Raw genomic sequence first — 27,622 nt, forward strand, 5'->3', positions numbered from 1 at the left:
ATACTTATTGTTTCCGTGTTATAATTCTGAAAATCGTTGATTTATAACACAAAAACTGAAAATCGAAAACTAGAATTATAATATATCTTTTTTTATTTATTGCAATAAAACTCCAAAATGGCCATCATGGAGCTACCAATATTTGAGAATTCTCTTGCTATATACATGTCATCTTATAAAATTGCTAATAAAAGAATCTCACATACAAAAAAAATTGAATTATTTATTATAAAAAAAAGGAAATAGCGATGATTCTTTATTCAAGTATTAAATTAAATGTAAATTTATTAAAATTTATTTATAAATAAATTCAGATATTCCAGCCGAATCTTGCATAATGCTACTTTGTTTTCCCAGTTTAATTAGCAAAGTACTGTACATATCTAAGGACTTTAAATCGATGGAAACAGATTCAAAAGTAAAGATTTTTATACAGTATAAGATGTTTATTTCATTTATTAGATATTTTGTTAAATTCTAAGGTTAATTTTTAAATTAATAATTATAACTTAAGCATATATTTTTAATTATATTAAATAATGTGTTGTCATGAGAAAAGTTAAANAAAGAAAAAAAAAACAAAAAGTAAATGTTAGAGATCAAAAGTCATATGGTTGTCCAACCTTAATTCATGCTTCCCCCGATACCATCTCGTCTTACTAACTTCTTTGGAAGTTTATCTAGTTAGAATCACACCCTCTTCAACTTGGAACTTGTTGGGAGTTAAGTAAAGGGTCATTTCTTATTGATTGCTTCGAGAGTCATAGAATAATTGGCAGAAGCACATAAAAAATAATTAAAAGAAGGAGATATATCCTCCAGAAAGAACTGAGAAGTGGGATACTTTCTTTTGTTTTATTCTTACGTTTTAATAAGATCAAACCGAAATGCTTGGCTTAGTTTGGTTTGAAGGTAAAAATTAATGTAGATAAGAAAATACTTAGAAACGTTATTATTTTTTAAACAGGAGATTTAGGGTAAAAGGATTTTAATTAAAAAATAATTACCATATTTGTGTGCAAATAAGAGCGATCCAGTATGAGATGTAGCAAAATACCTTAAAAAAACTATTCTTAAAGATTTTTATGATATCGGAAGCATTTTTTGTTTTGTGTTTTTATTTTTAATAATGGCTACCACAGAGAGTTAATTAATAGTTACTGTATTAGTATATTTACAATTTACATTTACACAGCAGTGCAGCGCTCTTATAAGGCAAAACAAGCTGGGACATGCTGTTGTTATTTGTGCGAAAATACCGTAATCAAATACAAGTGTTTATATTTATATAGAAATATAAAATACTGTATTATTTAGATTTAATGCTAAATTTGGAAGATAGAGGGCATTTTATATCACGTTAAAAGATTATTTCTAAAATGATAAAATCATTAAATAAAATACTATTAAAATTTAAAATAAATTATATAAAATATTTATTACGGATATAAATGTATTTTAAATTTTATTCAATCATAAATTGAAAGAAAACATCCATATTAATGTCGTTTAGAGTAAATCTCTAACAAATATGGCGCTGCGATCGGTTATGCATACTCATATAATTTAATAATTTATTTTATTTTCAAAAAATAACCGAGAAAAACTGTGAAGTACCATCTCGAAAAGGCACGAGTAGAAAAAGTCACATAACAAAAGCCCTCATCGTTTCAGTCCAATCAATCTCTTCTAAGAATTGATTTAGCGTCCGGTATCGATTCCTCCTACCGCCATATTGCCGCAATCGTTAGTAACCATAGCAACGGTTACGTCAGCATGAGAGTCTCATGTCGGAATCTAAAACTCATCACCTTGCAAGGGAAAGGGGCGAAGTGTAGATAAAAAAAACCGAAGAAAAATTTAAATAAATAAACATCCCAATGCATTTACACCGGAGAAGTCTCATCTCATGATGAACAGCGTTTTAGTAATGGGAACTCATCCAGGTATGGCCCGATTGGCGGTTTTAATTCTAGTGATGTCAGAGATGAAGTTTTGCATGATGGAGAAGATGAAAACGAAGAAGCAGCTGCACATAGCCGCCGTTTTTCCTATGAAAGGTACAGGTGGTTGGTTAGGGGGACAAGGATGCCTACCTGCGGCTATGATGGCACTCAATTATGTTAACAAGAAGGAAGATTTGTTACCGGGTTACGAGTTGAAGATGCATTGGAACGATAGCCAAGTAGGCCATTTGTTACGCTGCATTCGATTGTATAATTCATTTTATTAATTAATTACTCTGTTTTTTTTAATAGTGTAACCCCGGTAAAGCCGCTAGTGTGATGTATGATCTGTTATACAACTCGCCGCAGAAGTTAATATTCCTCGGTGGTTGTAGCATTGTCTGCTCGACTGTTGCAGAAGCCGCTAAGATGTGGAATCTCATAGTGGTAAAGTATTATATATGAAGTGTATTTAAATTAAATACATGTGCACATAAAATGTATTTAAATAATGTACATAAAATTCAGTTATCCACGTTGTATGGTTTATATATAAGCCATACAACGTGCCACATAAGCCATACAACGCTCTACATAAGCCATACAAATTATATATATATAAAATCGGCGCGTGATATAACGTGAAATCGCGCGTATTTATTCGGAAAAATAGGGACGTCTGCTGTTGTTTGGTGTTTAATTTTGTGAAAAAAATCTATTTTTAGGTGTCATACGGGTCCAGTTCTCCGGCTTTATCGAATAGAGAACGTTTTCCGACATTTTTTCGAACTCATCCCTCAGCGACTATACATAATCCCACTCGTGTTAAATTATTTCAGAAGTTTGGATGGACTAGAATAGCCATCATACAAGAAGCTGAAGAAGTTTTTATATCGGTGAGACTTAGAAATGACTCATTTTTTAATATTTTATATAAAGAAAAGCTTTATTAAAGGTTGTATGTTAACGGGAATTTTATATGTACAGTATATAAATTCGTATTTACCTGAGTTATATAGAGGGGGATAGTTAGAACCTGCAAGTCTACATTTAACCTTTCACCACTGTGGATGAAGAGTAAACTCTTAGATATCGTTTATACTTTTGTATAAATGCATTTCTCACCTCCAGATCTTTATCCTGTACTTATTTGATTATTTATTTATTTATTTATTACCAAGCTACTGTTTAGATGAAACGAAATTGGAGGAAAATATTTAATTTGTTTTATAAACAGAAAAATAATAATAATTTTATAAAATTAATTTTATTTAGACCGGAGATGATCTTGAAGTGCGTTGCAAAGAAGCTAAGATTGAAATTCTTACCAAACAAAGTTTCCTCACTGATCCCACAGATGCTGTTAAAAATCTTGCAGTAAGAATATTCATTATATCTATATAAATATATTGTAAATATTATGATTAGTATAATTGATATACCGGTATACATTCGTGTCCATAAAATATGCATAATTTGGTCTATATTTTGGGAATTATTTTGATCAGAACAGTGGAATTTGACATACAGACAGATTGTTGTATTCTTTACACAATAAAATAATTGAAAAACAAAATTTTTAATCTAAATTACATCAAAACAAAACAAGAAAAAGTACTAAGCATTGACCGAATCTTTTTTGCACAAAAAATTATTAATATAGCTTGTGATTGATTCCTGCATATACTGTATACATGCTGCACAGTGATTGCTTATGCTGGTTATAAAATCAGCTCTACACAATTCATTTTTGAACAAGAGTATATTAAAACGCCTGGATTTTTCTTCGTGAAGGCCTGTGGGATGCTCTATGCCTATCATAGACTCCCTAGAGCATCCCACATTCATGTTCTATGGAATTTAAATGTGGAGATCTTGCTGGTCATTCTATGCAATGAATATCTTCAATGTCAAGAAAGTCATTGATGAATGCAGTCTATGTGCACAAGCATTATCATGAAAATGAAAAATTCCGAGTGGAGTTCCAAAAACCTTCTTGCAGTCTTGGCACTCCTTGCAGAAACATTGAGCTCAGTACTGCTATTAATTATAATGCATGCTACCCCAGACCATGATAACGCCACCTGAATAGTCACTTTCCATGATGTTTGTGGAACTGCATTGGGTTTTCTGCTCCCTGCAGATTCTAATTTGACAAGAATCATTCTGTAGACCATACCTTGACTTCTATTTATGGATTCTGCTCCAATTCTGCTTATTTGTTGGACACAAGTGTGTAATAAAATTATTAAATTAACAGTGAGAACAAGAGCATGATAGCATTTTAATATCAAAATAACGATATTAATTTATCTATATTATAATCTATTGATTACCAAATAAATTATATAAAATATTTATTACGGATATAAATGTATTTTAAATTTTATTCAATCATAAATTGAAAGAAAACATCCATATTAATGTCGTTTAGAGTAAATCTCTAACAAATATGGCGCTGCGATCGGTTATGCATACTCATATAATTTAATAATTTATTTTATTTTCAAAAAATAACCGAGAAAAACTGTGAAGTACCATCTCGAAAAGGCACGAGTAGAAAAAGTCACATAACAAAAGCCCTCATCGTTTCAGTCCAATCAATCTCTTCTAAGAATTGATTTAGCGTCCGGTATCGATTCCTCCTACCGCCATATTGCCGCAATCGTTAGTAACCATAGCAACGGTTACGTCAGCATGAGAGTCTCATGTCGGAATCTAAAACTCATCACCTTGCAAGGGAAAGGGGCGAAGTGTAGATAAAAAAAACCGAAGAAAAATTTAAATAAATAAACATCCCAATGCATTTACACCGGAGAAGTCTCATCTCATGATGAACAGCGTTTTAGTAATGGGAACTCATCCAGGTATGGCCCGATTGGCGGTTTTAATTCTAGTGATGTCAGAGATGAAGTTTTGCATGATGGAGAAGATGAAAACGAAGAAGCAGCTGCACATAGCCGCCGTTTTTCCTATGAAAGGTACAGGTGGTTGGTTAGGGGGACAAGGATGCCTACCTGCGGCTATGATGGCACTCAATTATGTTAACAAGAAGGAAGATTTGTTACCGGGTTACGAGTTGAAGATGCATTGGAACGATAGCCAAGTAGGCCATTTGTTACGCTGNAAATAAGTTTGTAAAAATTTTACACCCTGTTATAAATTGTTGTTTTAAAGTTTAGAAATTTATATCTTTGAAGGATTGATAGCCAGATCTATTACAATCAAATACAATGCACTCTCAATGATATGAACTTGCACTGATCTGAATATTACCTAATCTGGATCAATTTTGTTTTGTGTTGATAAATGTTCAGCTAAAATAAAAAACAAAATTACAGATTATTTTTTATAATAGCCTAATGATAATTCAATACTTTGTTTGGAATATTCTTAATCTTGAAATTCTGAACTATCTTCAGTAGGAGCTTAAAATAATTTATTAAAATTCAAGTGTTTGTGAAAGTTCAAACTGTAAAATTTCTATAAAGATTTCTGAAACAATGTTAAAATATTTTTATTAAATTAGGAGTTGGATTAATGTTTTATATGAAGTAGATTATTTTTTGTTCTTAAAATAAAACTATGTTCAAGTTTTAATGATACTACAATATATTATTAACAAATATTAAATATTTAAGTACAAATAATTATCAAATAATTATTGTTTTGGGCTGGAGCATTTTCCCCTTTCCTATGGCTTTGATGTATATTGTTCATTCCATGAAAAGAAAATATTGTGGATAAAGATAAACAGCCACTGTGATTATGAAGCTGAATTAATTAATAAATGCATAAACAGCAAAGACAAGAATTAAAGAGACATTGCCAGACAAAGAAACTCTGCCTTGCAACAACTCTTTAGTCTTTTGCATCATCTGTTGCAGTCTTAGTCTACTTTCCCCACTTGTTTACCTTATCAGCATGGTTGTCAGTCATATGGGACAAAGGGGACCTAATATTTTTGTATTGGCAAATTGTCCCTCTCCCAATGTATTTTTATTGTATACTATATTTCAAAATTAAAAAGTAGAGACAAGTACTGTACACAACAAACACACCTTATTTTGTACTGTACAGCTACTCAAAACTTGACAAGGAGAAATTTTTCTTATTCATTTTCATTGGTCCATCTCCCAATATTTATACAGATTGACCCCAATGCCTATTAGAATCTGTTCCGTCTTCCTTCCTTATCCAGTTGAAAGTGGAATGTTAAATATTAACATTCCACTTTCATCTGAAGATGGCCTGTTAACAGGGTCAAAATGTTAGCACACTTTAAACTTCAACCTCTGTTAAAGGTGCATTGATTAATTCAAAAAATATGAATATAATATAAAAAATAATGTAATAAATGTTTCTTCAATTTTTAATCTACATTATTTATATTCGTTTTTAAACTGATTTGTACATTTTTGTTATTAGTTTTGTATATTACAAAAATGCATTTCAACTTAAATAATTGTTATAAAATGTGGTTCCTTTGACTGTTTCATTAAAATTATTTCAATATATCAATATAAATATCAATTATGCTTAATTTATTAAATTAAATCTTTCTAGAGTTCTCAAGATTTTCTAAAACAATATGAAGAGGAACTGAAAAGATCTGGTTATACTGATCGTAAACCAGAAGGCCACCAAGAAGCGCCTTTGGCCTATGATGCCATATGGGCAATTTCCTTGGCACTGAATAAGACCATCAATCAGTTAAAGAATACAGGAGTTTCTTTAGAAGATTTTAATTATACAAACAAGGATATAGCCAATGTTATATACTCTGCCATGAACTCCACTCAGTTTTTGGGTGTTTCAGCAAGTATTTCTTATTTAGTTAAAAAAATTTTTTTAAATATATTTCTCATCATATTTTCTTATTTTTAAAGGGCTATGTAGCATTTTCTTCAAAGGGTGATAGAATTGCTTGGACTCAAATTGAACAAATGATAAGTAAGTATTAAAATTAGATATTTTTAATAATAAAATTAGATATATATTAAAATAAAAATGTTATTAAACTTACTTTCATTCATATTATTAGATGGACAGTATAATTTATTGGGATTTTATGATACTCAAACTGATAATCTTACATGGTTTAAAGCAGAAAAATGGCAAGGTATTTATTAAAATTTGGTGTTTGTAGATAATTTATAACTGAAATTGTTTAATATATTTTTTCATAATTTGTTGAATTGCTTTTCACATTATGTTAAAATTTAATAAACTTTTATTACAATATATTCATAATTATTTTTTTCAGATAACAAACCTCCTCCAGACCGTACAATAATTGTAAAGGCTTATAGAAAAATTGATCTAAATTTGTTTCTAGCTATGTGTTGCATTTCCTTCCTTGGTATTATTATAGCTATAGGACTTTTAGTATTTAATTGGGTCTTTAGAAATTCAAGGTATGCATTTTCAAAAAATATAATGTTATCTGTTTATGAAACATTTTGATGCATATTTAAGAATTGATAAATTTCATATTTCAAATTTTCATAATGCTGAGAACAGGTATGCACTGCTTAAAAATACACTAAACATATGACAGAAAGTACCATAAAATTATAATAAAATTAAAAAATTTATGGCTATCTGTATCTTTTCTATATTTAGATAAGTTTAGATACATAAATACTTATTGTTGTGTTACACATAGCCTATATGATTAGTAGACTTATACTGTATAGGTTTGTCTAAGTATACTCTCTGACAGGGTATGGTGAACCATTTTGAGCCCATATGCCATATAGCAAGCATACTTATCTTTAAAAAAAATAAAAAATATTTGTATGCAGAAGTTTTAGACTTTGAATAATGATATTCAATGAAATGAAACAAATATACTTTAATTAGAATAAATGTAAAGAAGCTAATTGAAAAAAAGGATGATCAGGTGATAAACCCAAAAAGATGCTTGAAAAGGACAGATGATAAATCGAAATCACATGATATGTTACATGCCCCACAACTTCTACTGATGTGTCACTTTGGGCACATGTGCCATAGGTTCAACTACAATGTTTGCTCAACAGTGAAGACATTTAATCATGTATTTCTTGAAACATATCCCTGTCACTAAATGATCCATTTTGGCAGTAAATTTTGATAAATAAGCTAATAAAGACAAAAATTTTGTACAATTTTCTTACCACAAATCAGATGTTTGGTGTTAACTTAATAATAAATATCAGAATGTATTTAAAATAAGCTTTCTAATCAAAAATTTATTTTAAACTATATTTAAATATTTTTAAAAAATATTTTGTGTTTGAAAATAAACATTTAGAAAATGAACATCATTAACTTAATAAATTTACATTTAGTTTTTATTTATTTATTTCCTTATGATCATTTTTATTTTCTGAATTATCTTAACAATAAGACTTTGCAATTTAAAATCAAATATGATGACTTTTTCTGGAATATTAAGTTTTATCTTTTAGTACATTTTCCTCAGTTCAATACATTAAAACAAGTACTCACTTAATGTCATTTCCTTATAATGTTGTTGAGGAAAGATACAAGTACATTTGTAATAATTTACAATTATTATTATTTGATTTTCTTTGTAAACAGTAAAATTGATTCTATGAGGCAGGAAATAAATATGAACCAATCAGAATAATATTAACTGAATTATATCTGTTTTATATTGTTTAGCATCTGGTAAAATCTATTTTGTTATACATCATTTTTCCATAATGTAGTTTCCTGAAAAACCTATCAATGTTGTTAAGTGAGGCCTTGATGTACTTATAACAAAATATATTAATGCATAGATAATCATGATACAGAATTAAATAAATTATTTATTTAATTTTGTATTTACTATATAAGACATTATGTATTTACTACATAAGGAGAAGATATAAAAGATTTTACACATACAGGGTGGTTATAATTAAAGTTGCCCCTATTCAGATCTGTATAGAGTCTGTTCTTGTTGATGTATTTTGTATTTTGATGAAACTTTGTACATACGTTATGTGGACCATGGGGAAAAGGAAAATATAAAAAAATAATTAGTTCAAATTTTTTACCACTAGGTGAAAAAATGGAACATGAAGAACAAAATGGAAACAAAACAAGCAAACACAAAATGGAAACAAGCAAAAGGTTTTTATTCACGACATTTGTTCAGTGTGCAATCCATTTGTGTCAATCACATGTTCAAAGTTCCTTACAGTGTGTTCAACAGTAGCCCAATAGTTTTCTTGAGAAATTGCAGCAATTTGGTGTGTTATGCTTACTTTCAATTCAGGCAGAGTTCGTATGCCTTCTGTACAGACACGATCTTTCAGGTATCCTCACAACCATATGGACTCTACCTCAATTGAAAGCAAGCATAACACACCATATTGCTGCAATTTCTCAAGAAACCTGTTGGGCTATTGCTGAACATGCTGTAAGGTGCTTTGAACATGTGATTGCCGCAAATGGATTGCACATTGAACAAATGTTGTGAATAAAAACCTTTTGCTTGTTTCCATTTTGTTTCTTGTTTTTCATGTCCCATTTTTCACCTAGTGGTAAAAATTTGAACTAATTATTTTTTTGCATTTTCCTTTACCCCATGATCCGTATAACATATATACCAAGTTTCATCAAAATACAGCAAAGAGAATGGGCTCTATACAGGTCTGAGTAGGGCAACTTTAATTATAACCACCCTGTACTTTGACTTAAATTACTATAAACCTAAAAATCACTAAAATATTAAGGAATCTTTGTATATTTTAATCATGATTAAATGTTAAATATATAAGGAATCCTTAATATTTTAGTGTGTTTGTTTTTTACTTTATTTGAAGGAGTCATATACATCTGAGTGGATTTAACTCTCATTTATCATAAACATTTATTACTTATGATAAATGATTTAAAAAAATATATTTTTTTAAATCATTTATCATAAGTAATAAATGTTTATGATAAATGAGAGTTATATAATTCTATTATAATTTACTTTTTACTAATTTAAATTGTAGTATTAATAATGTAGACAAAGTGAATACAGATTTCTTTCCAAATAGATCAAGAAAAGCTGTCATAATTTTTCACAATGTCTATAAATTTCCAAAGATTGTCAAAGATCTCAATGCATAAATTTTTCTGTCTTGCTTCTTTTGTGGGTTTACATCTCATTAGATTTATGTTTCTTTACTGTTGTTCTATCTGGCCTCGTTTTAATTGGATGTTTGGTGTAATTGATTAAAAGGAGCCCAATTTATAGGTCTACAATTTAAAAATTGCAGACCTATAAATTCCCATTGGTGACTATCTATTTGTCTGTTCATCTGTCATTCCTTAATCTCGAGAACAGAGTTAGGTAGATGAATGTTGAGACCAGAAATAGAAAGCTTAAGAGCTGGAGGCCCCAATTAACCATATAAAAACTTCCAGTTTGGACTGAAAATTGTGTTATTTCAATTCAAAAATTTTCTCAAAAATAGAGTTAGATAACATGAGAGTCATGCCATCATCTTACAGGAAAAGTATGATATACAGGAGCAAGACACTGCAAATCAAGAGCATTGTGCATTGAGATCTAAAAAAACTTGCAGCTTGGCATTGTGACTATGTCACAATGAATAATTGGTCATCGGTTTTAATTCTGTTTGGATTGGACCCAAATACTCAGGTATCTGGGAGTGATCTATAGATGATAAACATAATTAAAGCATGGTATTAGCTGCACTATCACTTCTATTCTAATGCCAACAACTTAGAATCAATGATGCTATTTAATGGTATATATAATGCTTTCAAACACTTTGTAGATGTATGAGAGTCATTTATCTATTTATTTTTAATTATTTAATATTTGCAATGTGCTTGTTTAATATTTGTATTTTTGAAACATATAAATTAAAATTTTGATTAGATTTTTAGACTAAAAGAAAGTAAATATTTATTTTAATCAATTAAAATTAATTTTTTCTAGATATATCCAGTTATCTCATCCCATGTGTAATAACATCATGTTGGTAGGGACAATCCTTTGTCTACTCTGTGTATGTTTATTGGGATTAGACAATCAATTTGTTAGTGAAAAACGATATCATTATTTGTGTCAGGTTAGTTATAAAATAATATTGACTATATGAGTTTAGTTATTTCACATATTAAAGTTTTTATTTTTAACTTTAATAATTAAAATTTAAAAAAATTGAGTAAATACCAATTACATCAAATATACTGTACTGTACATTACATCCATACAAGATTTCAAACATTACTAATCATGACAATTGATTATATTTTGAATAGTTTAAGAGATAGATAAATAATATTTTAACATTAAACTAAATTAATAGTCAAACCTGTCTATAATGGAACCCCAAGGGACCTAACAACTCTTCCATAGTAGACATCAACGGCGTGCCATCCTTGGAAGCGGTGGAAGTGCCACTTCCCTTGTATTTTCTAAAATATAAAAACATATTGTAATAACATTTTCAAATTTTAACGTACTTTGAATTAATTAAAATTAATATTTTATTATAACTGCATTATGTATCTTATTACAAATTTCTATATGTGAAAAAAAAAAAATGATAAGATTGCTATTGTACATTCGAATGTCAGTGGCGGAATTGAAGTGTTGTATTATCGAATACAGGCATTTGCGCATGCGCTTTACAGAGCACCAACTTCATGGTGGAAGTTACACACACAATGCTTCCAACAATTCTATCCTGGACTGGTTCTGGGCTGTTAGCCGCCTGCCTGCTAGATATTTGGCCACCCTCACCCCATTATGTGAGTCATGAGTAGATTTATAACTTAATCCAACCGATAGGAGTTTACTGGTATGTTTTTACAGGAGTTTTAAAAAAATCCATTAAAATATTTGATATATTTATTCTGCTTTTATTCTGCTCCCCATCTTGTATTACTTCCCAATTTCAATGTTAAACTAGTGATATTACAATTTAGTATGTTCCATCTATAAGAGGATGCAGAAAAAAACGCATACAATTCTTGTACAATGTTAAAAAATTAACTGTTACTTTGGCAGCATCATTTAAAACTAAATTTAATGAATGAGATGCACAAGGTAAAAAAAAAGCCCTAGAATTTATATTCCTTAAATTTACAATTTATGTATCATTGTCATAAAAATTTGTCTTTCCACTTCTTTCCCAAGACTACAAATATTCAAATACAAAGTAACCGGTTTCAACTTATTTCTACTTAAGAAATAGTTAAATAATTAAGAGATTATGGAATTAGAGACCTAAATAAAACCTTGATGGAAGAGCCGAAATTTTACTTAAACAAAAGCTTTACTGAACCAATCACTAGCCAAGTACAGTGAGGACTGACTTCTTCATAATATTAAATGTAATAAGTACAGAAATTTTTCCAGTTCAATGAGAGTGACCTAAAAGTTGTAAATTTTGGAAATTTCCGTGGACACTTGGTCCTAAAACCAATTAGTTACAAAACAAATGACGGACAATATATTAAGTTTAACATATATAGATTTTTACAGCTATGGTGAGAAACGTTTAAACTTTACAACAACCCTGTTGCATCCTTTGAGGTATATTAGTGATGTGTCAAAAGAGGCATTTGACATTGACCAGTATCAGCATCCTTAGGATTTGGCATCTTGTATGCATGCACGCACTGCACACCTATCAGGATGTCTCTGATTCCATTCACTAGCCACTCATAGGGAGCTATTTGACTAAGTGGATTGTTTTAAGATTTAAAAAGTAAAGAATATTTTGTTATTTTTATGTATGTTTCTTAAGCTATATTTAATTATAATTTTTTTTAAAAGTATATTCATACAATTGAAGAATATTTTGTACAAGGTATATATATCCATCACACATTTTATTTCACTGAGTAAGTTTTTATAATTTTATTTCTAATTTTAGCCATTATATCATGGCTAGCTATTCAAATGTAATTATGATATTGAAAATTTATTTTAAAAAGTTTTGGCTCAAGACCATATAATGAAAAGAAAAAAAAAACATTATTAAAAGAAAAAGACCAATGCCTAAATTAAATATAAATACTTCAATAAAAAAATTTGTTTGACATTTTCACAATAAAATTTATGAAGACATAAAATGGCTTTGTGGATGCATGGAAATGCAAAAATTGCCTACTATTTTTAAATAAAATTAGTGTGTGGAATAAGAATGGCTTTGATGATTTAAATAATTTGAGTAAAGCTGGCAAAAGACACGAAAAATCATTGATTCTTTCGTAAAATTGAAACAATTTGGAAATCAAAGCAGAATAGAATTTAACATTAGTAAATAATATAAAATTATTTACTAATGTTTGATGATTTAATAATATTTGATGATTTAAATAATTTGAGTAAAGCTGGCAAAAGACACGAAAAATCATTGATTCTTTCGTAAAATTGAAACAATTTGGAAATCAAAGCAGAATAGAATTTAACATTAGTAAATAATATAAAATAAATATTGAAAATTATAACGAGATAGTTACGGCTAATAGATATATTATATTTAAATTAATAGATGTTATATGTTTTTTCTCAAAGCAAGAACTGGCATTTAGAGGACATAGGGAATCTATTGAATCTAATAACTTAGGTAATTACATTGAACTTGCTTATTTATTAAGTATGTCATATAATCTATTAAAAATACATTTAAAAAAGTGTATGGTTTTTACTGGCTTATTGAACAAACGAATATGAATGGACCCTGACACGCAATTTACTGATTGCCCCTGTAAGTCAGTTTCTTACAGAAACAGTTTCCCTATCATCAAATGTCACGGTACGCCACTGGTAGACATGTTCCACTATATACGTTAATTTATATTATTTTTTGCAAAAAATTCAAGGACAAAGAAATTTTCCATTAATGACAGGTTTTTGCTATATACAGGTTCTGTTATAGACAGGTTCGACTGTAATGTATTACCTTGTAACTATTAGAATATTCAACTGCACATAAATATACATTTAAATTACTTGGTCTTTGTATTGAGAGAAACTATATTTAATAACTAAGAAATGTTTTAAGTTCAGCCATCTTTCTATCAAAGCTTTATGATTATCTGCAAAATCAGCATTCTTAATATATTTTTGAAGTTCTAAATTATCATGCGTTCAATTCTTTGAATGTTAGCTGAAGATGGTTTAATACAGTAGAGCATCAATTATCTGAAACAATTCAAGACTGGGGTTATTTGGATAACTGATTTTTCGGATAACTGATCATTTATGAAAAAATATATTATACACAAAACTGTACTGTATATAATTTGTGTCACATGTCTTACAAATACATACCTTACATAATGTAGTACATTAAACTAGGGCTACAGTTTAGGTTGGCAGGGAGAGGGAGAGTGCTGCAATGCCACAGCACTAGCAGAAATTTGAATTTGCTGACTGGAACGCTTTCAGTTAACCAATGTTTTGATTGATCAGTATTCAGATAATGTACTGCACTGCACTTAAAATATTTCAGTTATTAAACTTCTTTTGATTATCAGAATCAAGTAGTATAATATATAGTAGAGCGTCGATTTTCCGAAAGTCAATCATCCGAAAGAATTCCAGTCGGCAAATTTAAATTTTCGCCAGTGCTGTGGCGCTTCAATCTTTGGCTATGTCTTGGGTTACTCAAATATTTTACGTTTTTGATACTAAATTAACATCTGAAGTATAATTTTTTATTGTTTTTATATTTTTCAATATATTTATTTTGTTTGTACAAAATAAAAAAATAATTTTTAACAATACAATAGTCTTTGTTAGGCTTAACATCGACGAAAATTCAACGCGAAGCGACACGCAACGGATAAAAATTTTGACATCGGATACATTAAACTATTTTTTCGTACGTAAATCAGTTATCCAAAATATCAGTTATCCGGACAACCCCAGTCCCCAATTGATTCGGAAAATCGACGCTCTACTGTATATGTTTCCAATAAATGTGCTAAGTTTTATGTATTAGTTTGAACTAATACATTAATACATATAACTTGGCACCTTTTTTGTATAAATAAAGATATAAATTGTGTAAAAAAGTAAAATATAACAACATGTTCACATATTGAAATATGTGAACATGTTGTTATATTTTACTTTTTTAAAAATTTATTTGTGTTTGTATATTGGCCTCTTGTTTGGTAGATGTTGCTTTTGTTCTTGTCAGCGTTTCATTATTTCACAAAGAAAGAAGTCACAAAGGGGAAGCTGGATGTAAAGGGGATTACTGGAACTCCCCAAGATGGTAAAAAGCAAAATTGTGCCAGATAATTTGTTGTTGTTTTTTTCTTGTGTGTGTCAGGCTATTTTGATATAACACCTCACCTAGGAGGAGGGTAATTTATTTGTTTATGTCTAAAAAGTAATGCTATATAGCACGTGAAAACTACGCCAACAAAACAAGTGGTACACTTCATAAAAAGAATAGTAATAAAATACACAAAAACAATATACATAATTAAAACTTATTAACATAATTAAAACTTATGAACAAGATATAAAATTTACAAAATATATAAAAATTGATAAGATGTTCAGAAGAAAGAATAAAGAAGATTTTGTGAAACAGGAAAGATTTTAATATATGGTCAATACTGTGAGATTAGCTGGGGGTACAAGCTAGAGCACCACTTAATTGGCTCAAAATCACGATATTTGATCTCTAAACTTTTAAGGAGGCTTTTTAGAAAGATGTGGATTAGACTTCGCAGTGTATATCGTTTTCAGGATTTTTGACACAGTTTTATTACACGTGGATTAACACACGTTATCAAGGAGTTTCAAGTATGAAGAACGCAAGTAACCTGAATAAGTATAAGTGTGAATATCTAACATTAACCAGACCATACTTATAAAATAAACCAAAACATTTAATAAATCAAAAATATCAAAAGTATACAAATGAATGAATAACAAATCGTACTTAAACCTAAGTCTAAATAACTAACTTAAACCTAATCTTATTTTAACCTGACACAAGAGAGAAAGTTTACATTGATCTAACCGTTATCATATTACCTTCTCAGATCTTTCAATATTTCAATGTATGAGAATCTTCTGTAATTATGGATATTCTTCTTCTTATGACGATCTTGTCATAAACTGACTCTATACTTTGTGTGTAGGACTCTGTAGTATAACTTTCAATTATCTAACTCGTATGACAAACTTTCTGAATGACGGTCTTTCGTCTATATCATATGGCTAATTCTTTCAATGACTTTCCAGGAGTCGTGTGGCAATACCTCTTTTGACGGACTGCTTTGAATGGCGGGAAAATGTCCCTTTTATATCGGTTTTCTCTGACAGCCAAATAACATGTGCAAAAGCTTGACTCATCTCATGAGTCAGCCATGGAAAGGAAAACAACTTCCTTTCTAAAATCAAAAGTTTCTTTTGACATCCATTTTTGTAAAATTCGTTGAAGTTTAAAATATTCTTTTCTTGCTAATTTTTTTAAAAATTGCCTTTCCCCCTTCTGGATCTCACAATACTGTAGAGTTTCAAAAAGGAAATTTTGGCAAAGACAAGTGCTAAATAAATGAATCCATTTATTGATACACATGAGCTTGTGTAATCTCAGGTATTTGGTTAACAGTGCTAGTAATGGTTTGAGTTGACATAAATTTGTTTGTATCATTGATAAGCAATTTTTTACATTATACCAGTAAAATTGTTTACTTGTGGATACTATGACACCTTGAGTCGCAATGTTTTTTTGTGAATAAACTTATTGTTTCCTATAGCCTTTGTTATATTACTAATTATCCACTCACACTGTTATTCATTGCAGGGTTATCTCAACATTCCTGTTTCCAGTTTTCCCAGACTGTTGTCTGTATATTATAGATATTTCTTTTTAATGTGAATAAATATTTTAGCTTTTCATTATTATCTTCTCATTCAACTAATTATAATTAAGTACAGAAATACAGAACAGAATAACTAACTAAGTGAAATATTTTTATAAATATAGAACTAATAAGTTAAATTTAATAAGCTAGAGCAAATTACATAAATAAACTTAATATAAGTTTGTTACTATTTTAAGATGCTTCAGAAAAATCTTTTATAGGTTTTGACATAATTCTAATTCCACTTTCAGCTTCTATAAGTTTTTTATTTACAAGTAACTAAGAAAAATCTAATAAAAAAGCAAAAAATTTATCTTAATATAGTAATATTGTTGAATTATATCAATAATCTTATTAATATAATATTCAATGAGGCATATTGACTATGATCAAATATGAAATGATTGTACAATTGTCATATAATGCATGTAATTTAATATAAGCTACATTCAAAGTCATCAATGTATTACATAAATAAAAGTTATGTATTAATAAATAGATATAATATGGGTTACTTTTTGCTATAATAAACTAAAATAGTGAAGAAAGTTTTATGTATTTCTGACTGTCGATTTTTGAAACATTTCCTTATTGCATACACAGTACATTTCACAAATCTTGGTTGGGCTGCTGTATGCACAGTGCAAAGGTATATGTATATTAATATGTGAAATTATGAATTTAATAGGTTACAAAACACATCTTAGGCTTTCTGTAAACATGACTGTACTCCTTTCAGGTAATGTACAGTGCTCATCCAAGATTTATGAAATATACTGTAATATTAAAACAATAGACAATTTCTCATTTTTAAGGCTAAAGCTAAACTTTTTTAGAGTATAGACTTTACAGAAGTAATTAGTGTTATCCCAGATCTAATTTTGTGATGCTTTAATGATGCCCTAGATCTAAATTTTTTCTATAACTACTAGCTGGGAGCAGAAGATTCTAATGGAACATCAAGATCATCATTGTGTGGTTGAAACACAAATGCAATAATTAATCTAACTCAGAAACAAAATAATAATTTTTGCAATGTAAAGTCCCAGTAATTATTAACTGAGATAGTTATTTACAGGTGATATAATTTTTTATTAGAAATGTAGTACTTGTAAACAAGCAGTCTTCATAAACAATAGAGAAATGAGAAGATTCCATGTGAAATTTCATCCTAAAAATTGCACTAACTTGTTCTGTCTGGCAGGCTGATACACATGAAGTTCTGCAAGTGAACAATTTCTTACTTTTTGATTACTTGATTCAACAATTTTATTTGAAAATCAAAGGATCTGATGATGTGCAAATTATCAAGTGCAAGCTGCTACATCAAAAACCAAATTTGAGAAGTTATGCCGACAACAGAAAAAATGATGAAGTAAGAACAGACAAGGACTTCTATAAAGAAGATTATTCTTTCATCATTATAAATTAATTAGTTTCTGTTTTATAAACTCAGTCTGAATGCTTTTTGACTAACTATTTATATTTTTATATAAAAGAAGATTTATATTTATCTAAATAAAGCCTAATATATTAATAAAAACTAAAACTAATAGTATTTTTGATATCATAGGCAAGAGCTTGGCTTTTAACAATTGGATTCACTCTTTCATATGGTGCTATGTTTTCCAAAATTTGGAGAGTTCATCGTCTTACCACTCGATCAAAACAAGAAAGCAAAGTAAGTATTGAATCAAGTAGTTTGTCATTAGAGAATTATTTTTATCTGACACCACAATAAAACATTTTATAATTTTTATACTGTAATATCAGTTTTAATACACATAATAACGAATCATGCCCTTTCTACCTAGACTTTCCCATGGGGAAAAGGGTTATCTCTAGGATATTATATTTCCTCCTCCCTGGTAGCATACCTTTACTCAGGTAAATTTAAAACTTAGAAAAGTAGAAATAACTAGGTAACTATTGAAAATGAAATCTTTATAAACAAACAGACCATGGACATAATCATATCAGTCACCTCCTCTTTCTAGGCTAAATGGCTTTTCCCTCCTTCAGCTCTATAGAAAGAAACTTGTTTAAAGAACATGATTTTAGCGAGTGAAATGATTGATTAGTTGATCTTAATCATATATGGTTGCCTCTCTCCTGAGACAAAATTCTGTGGCACGCTTGAGATCTTGACACCGTAACTTAACATTATATCCATCATCTTACCAACTCCTAAAGTCCAAGATCTAGCATTACCACCCATCCAGTTTTCACCCGGACAGTCCGGGTGAACTATTAATTTTGTCCGGGAATTTCATAGAAATTGTGAAATTATGATGAAACAAAGTTCTTGCAAATATTTTTACAAATTTACACTACTTTAACAGCGAAAGAACTCACTCACTGAAACTCATCTACAATTCTGCCATATTCGTCTGTTTATGCTAACGTGTGGCACACAACCTGTCGACCTTTTTTTTCTTTTGCGTGTATGATCATACACGTCTCCAATATCCAATAGAGCTAAATCATCTGTACCTGTTCTTTCTTAANTGTATTGAACATGCTTATGAAAAACTAATATGCTTCTGCTTCCAAACCAGTGTTTCTACAAATATCTGGTAACAAAAATATTATACAATATTTAATATTTTAATCAGTCCAAGATCTAGCATTACCACCCATCCAGTTTTCACCCGGACAGTCCGGGTGAACTATTAATTTTGTCCGGGAATTTCATAGAAATTGTGAAATTATGATGAAACAAAGTTCTTGCAAATATTTTTACAAATTTACACTACTTTAACAGCGAAAGAACTCACTCACTGAAACTCATCTACAATTCTGCCATATTCGTCTGTTTATGCTAACGTGTGGCACACAACCTGTCGACCTTTTTTTTCTTTTGCGTGTATGATCATACACGTCTCCAATATCCAATAGAGCTAAATCATCTGTACCTGTTCTTTCTTAATTTAGGGTTACTTATGTTACGCCTACGTAAGCCTCTAGTCCCTAACTGTAACTGATTAGAACTGACATGCACATTATTCTTTGTAAAATGACATTGCGTATGTGTCAGGAACTTCTGTTTGAACAAACCTGACTGCTGTCTGGGTCAGCGATTTTGAAAAGATGGCAACACTACAACAAGATTACTTAGATTTTCTAAAATGTTATTTACTCTGAGAAAAGCAGTTTGAATTTTAGATTTATATCTGAGGTGGGCCATGTAGAGTTTTTTACATTTTTTGTTTTTTACATATCTAATACTTAGGTTAGGGATAATTTCTCATAGAATGTCCTTCTGGGAGGCAAACCCTTGCCTGATTGTCCAAGTATTCTGTTAATGTATCTTATCAAACTATCAAAACTATCAAGATTTAGCATAACTCTTATATTGAAACATTTTTTCCTGTTTTAATTTCTTGCTGATGCATTTACAAATAATAAAAAAATAACTTTAAAATTTCTTATTAAATATATTACTTGATATTGTATTAAGTTTGTAAATAAATAATTTAAAAGCATTTCTATTAACTATTCAAAAAAATCACAATTTGTAAACATTTATTTATATTTTATTTTAAAGCCTTCCTTGAAAGTCGAAAGTTGGAAATTGTATGCCTTGGTCGGTGCTTTGCTTCTAATTGATTTCATTATACTAGTGACTTGGCAAACAATCGATCCATTAGACAGAAAAATAGAAAAATTTAATGAAGAAGATCCTGAAGATGGGGAAGAAGACATCAAAATACTACCTCTATTAGAACATTGCCAATCAAAAAATAATGCTGTATGGTTAGGTATGTTACTTTGTCAAATTATAAAGCATAAATTTCATATATATAATATATATATATATGAAATTTATATTTATGTTTTAATTGTGTTTAAATTTTCTTTAAAGGTTTAATGTATGGTTATAAAGGACTATTGCTCATTTTTGGAATATTTTTGGCTTATGAAACTCGAAGTATAAAGATTAAACAATTGAATGACTCGAGATTAGTAGGAATGAGTATTTATAATGTGGTGGTAAGTATTAATTTAAAATTCAAATTATTGATATAATGCCTTATTTTTTTTTTTTGTTAAATAATATTTAATAAGGTTCACTCAAAACTTTTCTCAGCTAAGAGTTTTCTGATTGTTAAATTAGGATATAACTAATGAGAAAAAATATGTTCTTAAGTTCTTAAATATGTTAAGTAAAAAATATGTTTAAATTCTTAAAGAAACTAGCAATGTATAATAACTGTTAAACTAACTGAATATATTCAGTATTTTAGAGGTATAAAATATTTATATAATTCCTCTTGTTGATAGAACATAGATACCTAATGAAACAGTCCAATAGTTCAGAAGAGTGTAAGGTCCAAAATGTCAAAGAAATGAGTCTTGCACCAGAGTTCATAAAATAAAGAGCTTTATTAAACTATAAATGCTGGTACTGGACTTTTCAACTAGTACAATTTACAAAATTACAATTATTTACAATCTCAAACAATTAACCTAATTGGGGAAAAGAATCTAGTAAAAGAAAAAGCCCTTAAATCAGCTCAAAGTAAATCACAATTATCAATAGCTTACAATTCCACAGATATACACTGACTAGCAGAAGTGAAGTTCAGCTTGCTATATCTTCTTATGCATCATTATATGGAAGTCATGGCCAATGAATTATCTTCCAAATAGCGCCACAGTTAACTAGACTGCATGTCTAGTGGAGCTAAAGGCCATTGCAAACTAGGTAATTTTGAAGCAAACTGGTCTAAGGCGACATTGAACAAAATTTGTTTAATCATCTCTTGAACAACCTGATTGTCCAATCTTCAACTCGACATCACTGTATGTCATGCCCTTCAATAAGAAGTTAGGTGAGCTGTTTGACTCCTCTCAGATTCAAGAAATTGAATTTTTTAGGCAATGATCAGCAATGCTCGTGCACATTTGAAATTTTATGAGAAAGGTGCACTTCCTCGAAACTTTCAGGCATGCATTTGTGCTGTGATCTTTGTCACATTTTGGCCATGTCTTCACTATGTTGGAATTACAAAACAGAAATCTGTTTGATAGCTTTTCATAAATGTAAGAATATAAATTATTTCATTGATTTTATTGAAATTTATAAATATATCAGGTTCCCCAATTTTGTTTTCATTTATTTATTAAATTTCTGCCAAACAAACAGCTGAAGCTAATATTGTAGGTTGTCATCATTTTACAAAATGAACTATCGAGCACTAGTTCATAGAGGGGTAGGCAAAATGTTCATTGGTTTTGTAGAAGTACAGTACATTGTGAATGATATTACAAGTGGTGACATTGCCTTATCATCAAAGGAAAACAGTCATGTGACCATAAAAATTACATCTGATGTCACATCAAAAGCGACAGTGTTGCCAAGTTTGCAGCAACCTTAATACTCCTGTAAAAGTGATGCATGCAGAACTTTCATGAATATCAAGCAGACATTCACAAGATTCAAAGACATGACAACACTCCTCACCAAAGCTCACAAGTGTGGATCACAGCACACCACCTTCAGCTTGCTGTATCAGTTTGTCAATTGTGATTTATATAATGTTAATTTGTGTATTGAACATGCTTATGAAAAACTAATATGCTTCTGCTTCCAAACCAGTGTTTCTACAAATATCTGGTAACAAAAATATTATACAATATTTAATATTTTAATCATGTTTAAACCCTAAATAAGTGGGATTCAATTCCATCCATTATGCAAATGTTAGTATGAAATTATGAAAATGTAGCAAGGAAGTGTTGAGATAGCAGTTGAGGTTTAACATTACTCAACCTCCAAAACTCAAAATAACTGAAACAAAATGGAAAATAAATAGTGTAAGTAACTAAATATAACAATAAATAAAAATCTCTCTTGCTATCTTATAGAAGGATCCAGGGGATCTGAGACCCCTTATCTTTGTACATAAATAAATGACACAAAAATGAAATAAGTAAGAAAAAAGATTTTAATGGGACAAATGCATTTATACACATCTATATACAATATCTAAGAGTTTGCTCTTCATCCACAGGTTTGCATGTTCCAATTTGGGACCCCAATATTGGTTGTAATTATACTACTGAAACTGACAGTATACAGCATTCAGTATGCAGTTTCAGTATTCTCTTTTCTTCATATTGCTATCCCATTACATACTTTCAGAATTCTGCCAATGTAGATAATCAAATTATTGAGTGATTCTTATAAAGTCCTTATTAAACTTTTTTATGAATATTATTATAAAGAAACTTGTATGTTATTCAAAGCAACACTTATAACCTATGTTAAGTCTTTCAAAATTTAGAATTAACTTTCTAAATAATTACATAAATTATAATTTTTCAATAATGTTTTGTTGAATTTTGATTTAATTAAAATTAAATATTTGTAATGAATTTCTTTTTGTTTTATTTTATTAATATTTAATGCTTAGCCATATCTACCATATTAAAATTAATAATTATAATTCAACAGGTTCTCTGTCTGATCACAGCTCCTGTTACATTGGTCATTAGTAGCCAACAAAATGCTACATTTGCTTTTGTTGCACTTGCAATTATATTTTGCTGTTTTCTGTCAATGGCATTAATATTTTCCACTAAGGTAAGTTGAAATATTAATAGAAGTGAATTATAATCTATTTGACAATGACTAGAATCTTTCTTTTGTTTGCTGAATTGTAAATTGGATACAAACCTCACAAGTTTCAACAACAAAAGAAAGATTTCAGTCAATGCCAGCTTTAGGTACCTCAAAATCAAACCATGTGGCTGCACAGGTGCTGAGCAAAATGGATTCAAAATTTACACTGATTATACATTAATTAGCAAAACTGAAGTGTACCAAAATGTCTTGCACAGATGCAAATAAGACAAGTCTTTACTGGTATCTAGTTATATTCAAATAGAATGTAAGAGACTAGCATCCAATAAATAAGAAGTGCTTATAAATAGTTTAATGTCATAAGGATAGCAATATTTGCACAATGAATGTAATAGCCTTGGAACGAACAATGTTAAAGCCTGAAGATGGCCTATACAAATAGGCTGAAAACGTTAGAATAAAGAAAATTAACTCAGCAAATACAAATCAGATGTGTTTATTTATTAATTAATATAATAGCTAATATTGCTGAGAAGATAGATAGATAATGGCTACCATTAAACATAATAAATCTATTGTAGTTACAGCCATCAATAACTGAACAAATTATTGAAAAAAAGAATTAGTGTCAAGTGGGACAGTTGTATATAAAATTTCTACTGAGTTCAAATGATAATTAATTATTTAAAATTGTTAAATTAAAAATCATATATATTATTTATTAATTATATCTGTAAAAGTTATTATTTAATAAATTTTTAGATTGTCGAATTGTTAAGAAGACCGAGAGAACGTGCCGATGCAAGAAGTTTAAATGATACAATAAATAGCAGAGAAGAAGAAGAAAGACACCAACGTCTCATAAAAGAAAATAATGATTTGAAGAAGCAAATAAGTGAAGTGAGTTCAAACAAGATAATATCTATATATAATTTAATTTTTACATCAATACTAATTATATTTCATTAAAAATTTTATTTTTAGAAAGAAGAGCAAATTAAACTTATGACCGAAAAACTACAAGAAAAGAAGGCACTTAGAGCTGCTCAAGTATTACCTTCAGGTGGAGAAAGAGTAAGAATATCATTACCTGCACAATATGCAGATGGACTAATGCCCAAAGAAGAAATTATTATTGATCCAGTATCCGATTCTGGATACGTAACTGGAACTTCTTGCTCCATGGCTCGTAGTTCCAGAGCTTCAGATTTTGAGTTTTCGGAATCATATCTTTAGCTGCATAAATGTAAAAACAAAAACAAAAACAAAAAAAAACAAAAAAAAATGAGAAATTGCTTAAGAACAAATATGTTTGCTTTCTTTTTTTCTTTTATATAATACTAATTGTCATTTTCTAATTAATATGTATAAATATCTACACTTTTGTTTTGAAATATTTCAGAATTCTACTTTGGACTTCCAAATTTCGTGCCGATCCTGAATCGACATCAAANACTCAACCTCCAAAACTCAAAATAACTGAAACAAAATGGAAAATAAATAGTGTAAGTAACTAAATATAACAATAAATAAAAATCTCTCTTGCTATCTTATAGAAGGATCCAGGGGATCTGAGACCCCTTATCTTTGTACATAAATAAATGACACAAAAATGAAATAAGTAAGAAAAAAGATTTTAATGGGACAAATGCATTTATACACATCTATATACAATATCTAAGAGTTTGCTCTTCATCCACAGGTTTGCATGTTCCAATTTGGGTCCCCAATATTGGTTGTAATTATACTACTGAAACTGACAGTATACAGCATTCAGTATGCAGTTTCAGTATTCTCTTTTCTTCATATTGCTATCCCATTACATACTTTCAGAATTCTACCAATGTAGATAATCAAATTATTGAGTGATTCTTATAAAGTCCTTATTAAACTTTTTTATGAATATTATTATAAAGAAACTTGTATGTTATTCAAAGCAACACTTATAACCTATGTTAAGTCTTTCAAAATTTAGAATTAACTTTCTAAATAATTACATAAATTATAATTTTTCAATAATGTTTTGTTGAATTTTGATTTAATTAAAATTAAATATTTGTAATGAATTTCTTTTTGTTTTATTTTATTAATATTTAATGCTTAGCCATATCTACCATATTAAAATTAATAATTATAATTCAACAGGTTCTCTGTCTGATCACAGCTCCTGTTACATTGGTCATTAGTAGCCAACAAAATGCTACATTTGCTTTTGTTGCACTTGCAATTATATTTTGCTGTTTTCTGTCAATGGCATTAATATTTTCCACTAAGGTAAGTTGAAATATTAATAGAAGTGAATTATAATCTATTTGACAATGACTAGAATCTTTCTTTTGTTTGCTGAATTGTAAATTGGATACAAACCTCACAAGTTTCAACAACAAAAGAAAGATTTCAGTCAATGCCAGCTTTAGGTACCTCAAAATCAAACCATGTGGCTGCACAGGTGCTGAGCAAAATGGATTCAAAATTTACACTGATTATACATTAATTAGCAAAACTGAAGTGTACCAAAATGTCTTGCACAGATGCAAATAAGACAAGTCTTTACTGGTATCTAGTTATATTCAAATAGAATGTAAGAGACTAGCATCCAATAAATAAGAAGTGCTTATAAATAGTTTAATGTCATAAGGATAGCAATATTTGCACAATGAATGTAATAGCCTTGGAACGAACAACGTTAAAGCCTGAAGATGGCCTATACAAATAGGCTGAAAACGTTAGAATAAAGAAAATTAACTCAGCAAATACAAATCAGATGTGTTTATTTATTAATTAATATAATAGCTAATATTGCTGAGAAGATAGATAGATAATGGCTACCATTAAACATAATAAATCTATTGTAGTTACAGCCATCAATAACTGAACAAATTATTGAAAAAAAGAATTAGTGTCAAGTGGGACAGTTGTATATAAAATTTCTACTGAGTTCAAATGATAATTAATTATTTAAAATTGTTAAATTAAAAATCATATATATTATTTATTAATTATATCTGTAAAAGTTATTATTTAATAAATTTTTAGATTGTCGAATTGTTAAGAAGACCGAGAGAACGTGCCGATGCAAGAAGTTTAAATGATACAATAAATAGCAGAGAAGAAGAAGAAAGACACCAACGTCTCATAAAAGAAAATAATGATTTGAAGAAGCAAATAAGTGAAGTGAGTTCAAACAAGATAATATCTATATATAATTTAATTTTTACATCAATACTAATTATATTTCATTAAAAATTTTATTTTTAGAAAGAAGAGCAAATTAAACTTATGACCGAAAAACTACAAGAAAAGAAGGCACTTAGAGCTGCTCAAGTATTACCTTCAGGTGGAGAAAGAGTAAGAATATCATTACCTGCACAATATGCAGATGGACTAATGCCCAAAGAAGAAATTATTATTGATCCAGTATCCGATTCTGGATACGTAACTGGAACTTCTTGCTCCATGGCTCGTAGTTCCAGAGCTTCAGATTTTGAGTTTTCGGAATCATATCTTTAGCTGCATAAATGTAAAAACAAAAACAAAAACAAAAAAAAACAAAAAAAAAATGAGAAATTGCTTAAGAACAAATATGTTTGCTTTCTTTTTTTCTTTTATATAATACTAATTGTCATTTTCTAATTAATATGTATAAATATCTACACTTTTGTTTTGAAATATTTCAGAATTCTACTTTGGACTTCCAAATTTCGTGCCGATCCTGAATCGACATCAAAATTACTAAGTTATAAGAGAAAAATAAATGGTTATCAAGCTATATTCATCCTATAAATATGTTGTTATATGTAAGTTATAAAATTTTATTTCTTATACTATATTAAAACTGCTGAGTATGTAGTTTATAATTATGTTATTGATGTACTGTATATAATTATATATATATATAAATATATAATCTTAATAAGAAACAGTTACATGTGAACAATATAAATAAGGAAACATATTTTTCTTGGTAGTTTTTCTGACAAAAAAAATGAAACAAAGTAAAGTGATATATTCTAAACATAAGAAAAGAATTTTAATTTTTTTATAAAAGAAATAAAATTTAAACAAAGATATGATTTTATTTTCCAAATTATAAAAGAAAAGAATAAAGATTAAGTGACTTTCTGTGAAATTTTAAAGAGCAAGACAGGAAAGAAACCATTTGTAAAAATATTTTAAGAAATTTTACTTCATTTTTTTATACCGTTGTTCCCATTTTAAC

At 29.0% G+C, this 27,622-nt stretch overlaps 1 protein-coding gene across 1 annotated transcript; it reads left to right on the forward strand.

Moving 5' to 3' along the window:
* Positions 1 to 1,606: 1,606 nt before the first annotated feature.
* Positions 1,607 to 27,622, forward strand: LOC111634518 (gamma-aminobutyric acid type B receptor subunit 1-like). Its single transcript, XM_023379317.1, has 20 exons — positions 1,607 to 2,185; positions 2,259 to 2,393; positions 2,672 to 2,842; positions 3,222 to 3,323; positions 4,765 to 5,052; positions 6,513 to 6,764; positions 6,836 to 6,899; positions 6,991 to 7,068; positions 7,213 to 7,363; positions 10,903 to 11,035; positions 18,388 to 18,495; positions 20,362 to 20,575; positions 20,680 to 20,807; positions 23,275 to 23,403; positions 24,166 to 24,303; positions 24,388 to 24,617; positions 24,806 to 24,912; positions 25,508 to 25,677; positions 26,440 to 26,577; positions 26,662 to 27,622. The coding sequence occupies exons 1-20, from the start codon at positions 1,910 to 1,912 to the stop codon at positions 26,911 to 26,913; spliced, it is 3,264 nt and encodes a 1,087-aa protein (XP_023235085.1). The 5' UTR covers positions 1,607 to 1,909; the 3' UTR covers positions 26,914 to 27,622.

The sequence above is a fragment of the Centruroides sculpturatus genome, unplaced genomic scaffold (genome assembly GCF_000671375.1).
Source record: "Centruroides sculpturatus isolate CEXI.00-Female unplaced genomic scaffold, Cexi_2.0 scaffold967, whole genome shotgun sequence".
Classification (NCBI taxonomy): domain Eukaryota; kingdom Metazoa; phylum Arthropoda; class Arachnida; order Scorpiones; family Buthidae; genus Centruroides; species Centruroides sculpturatus.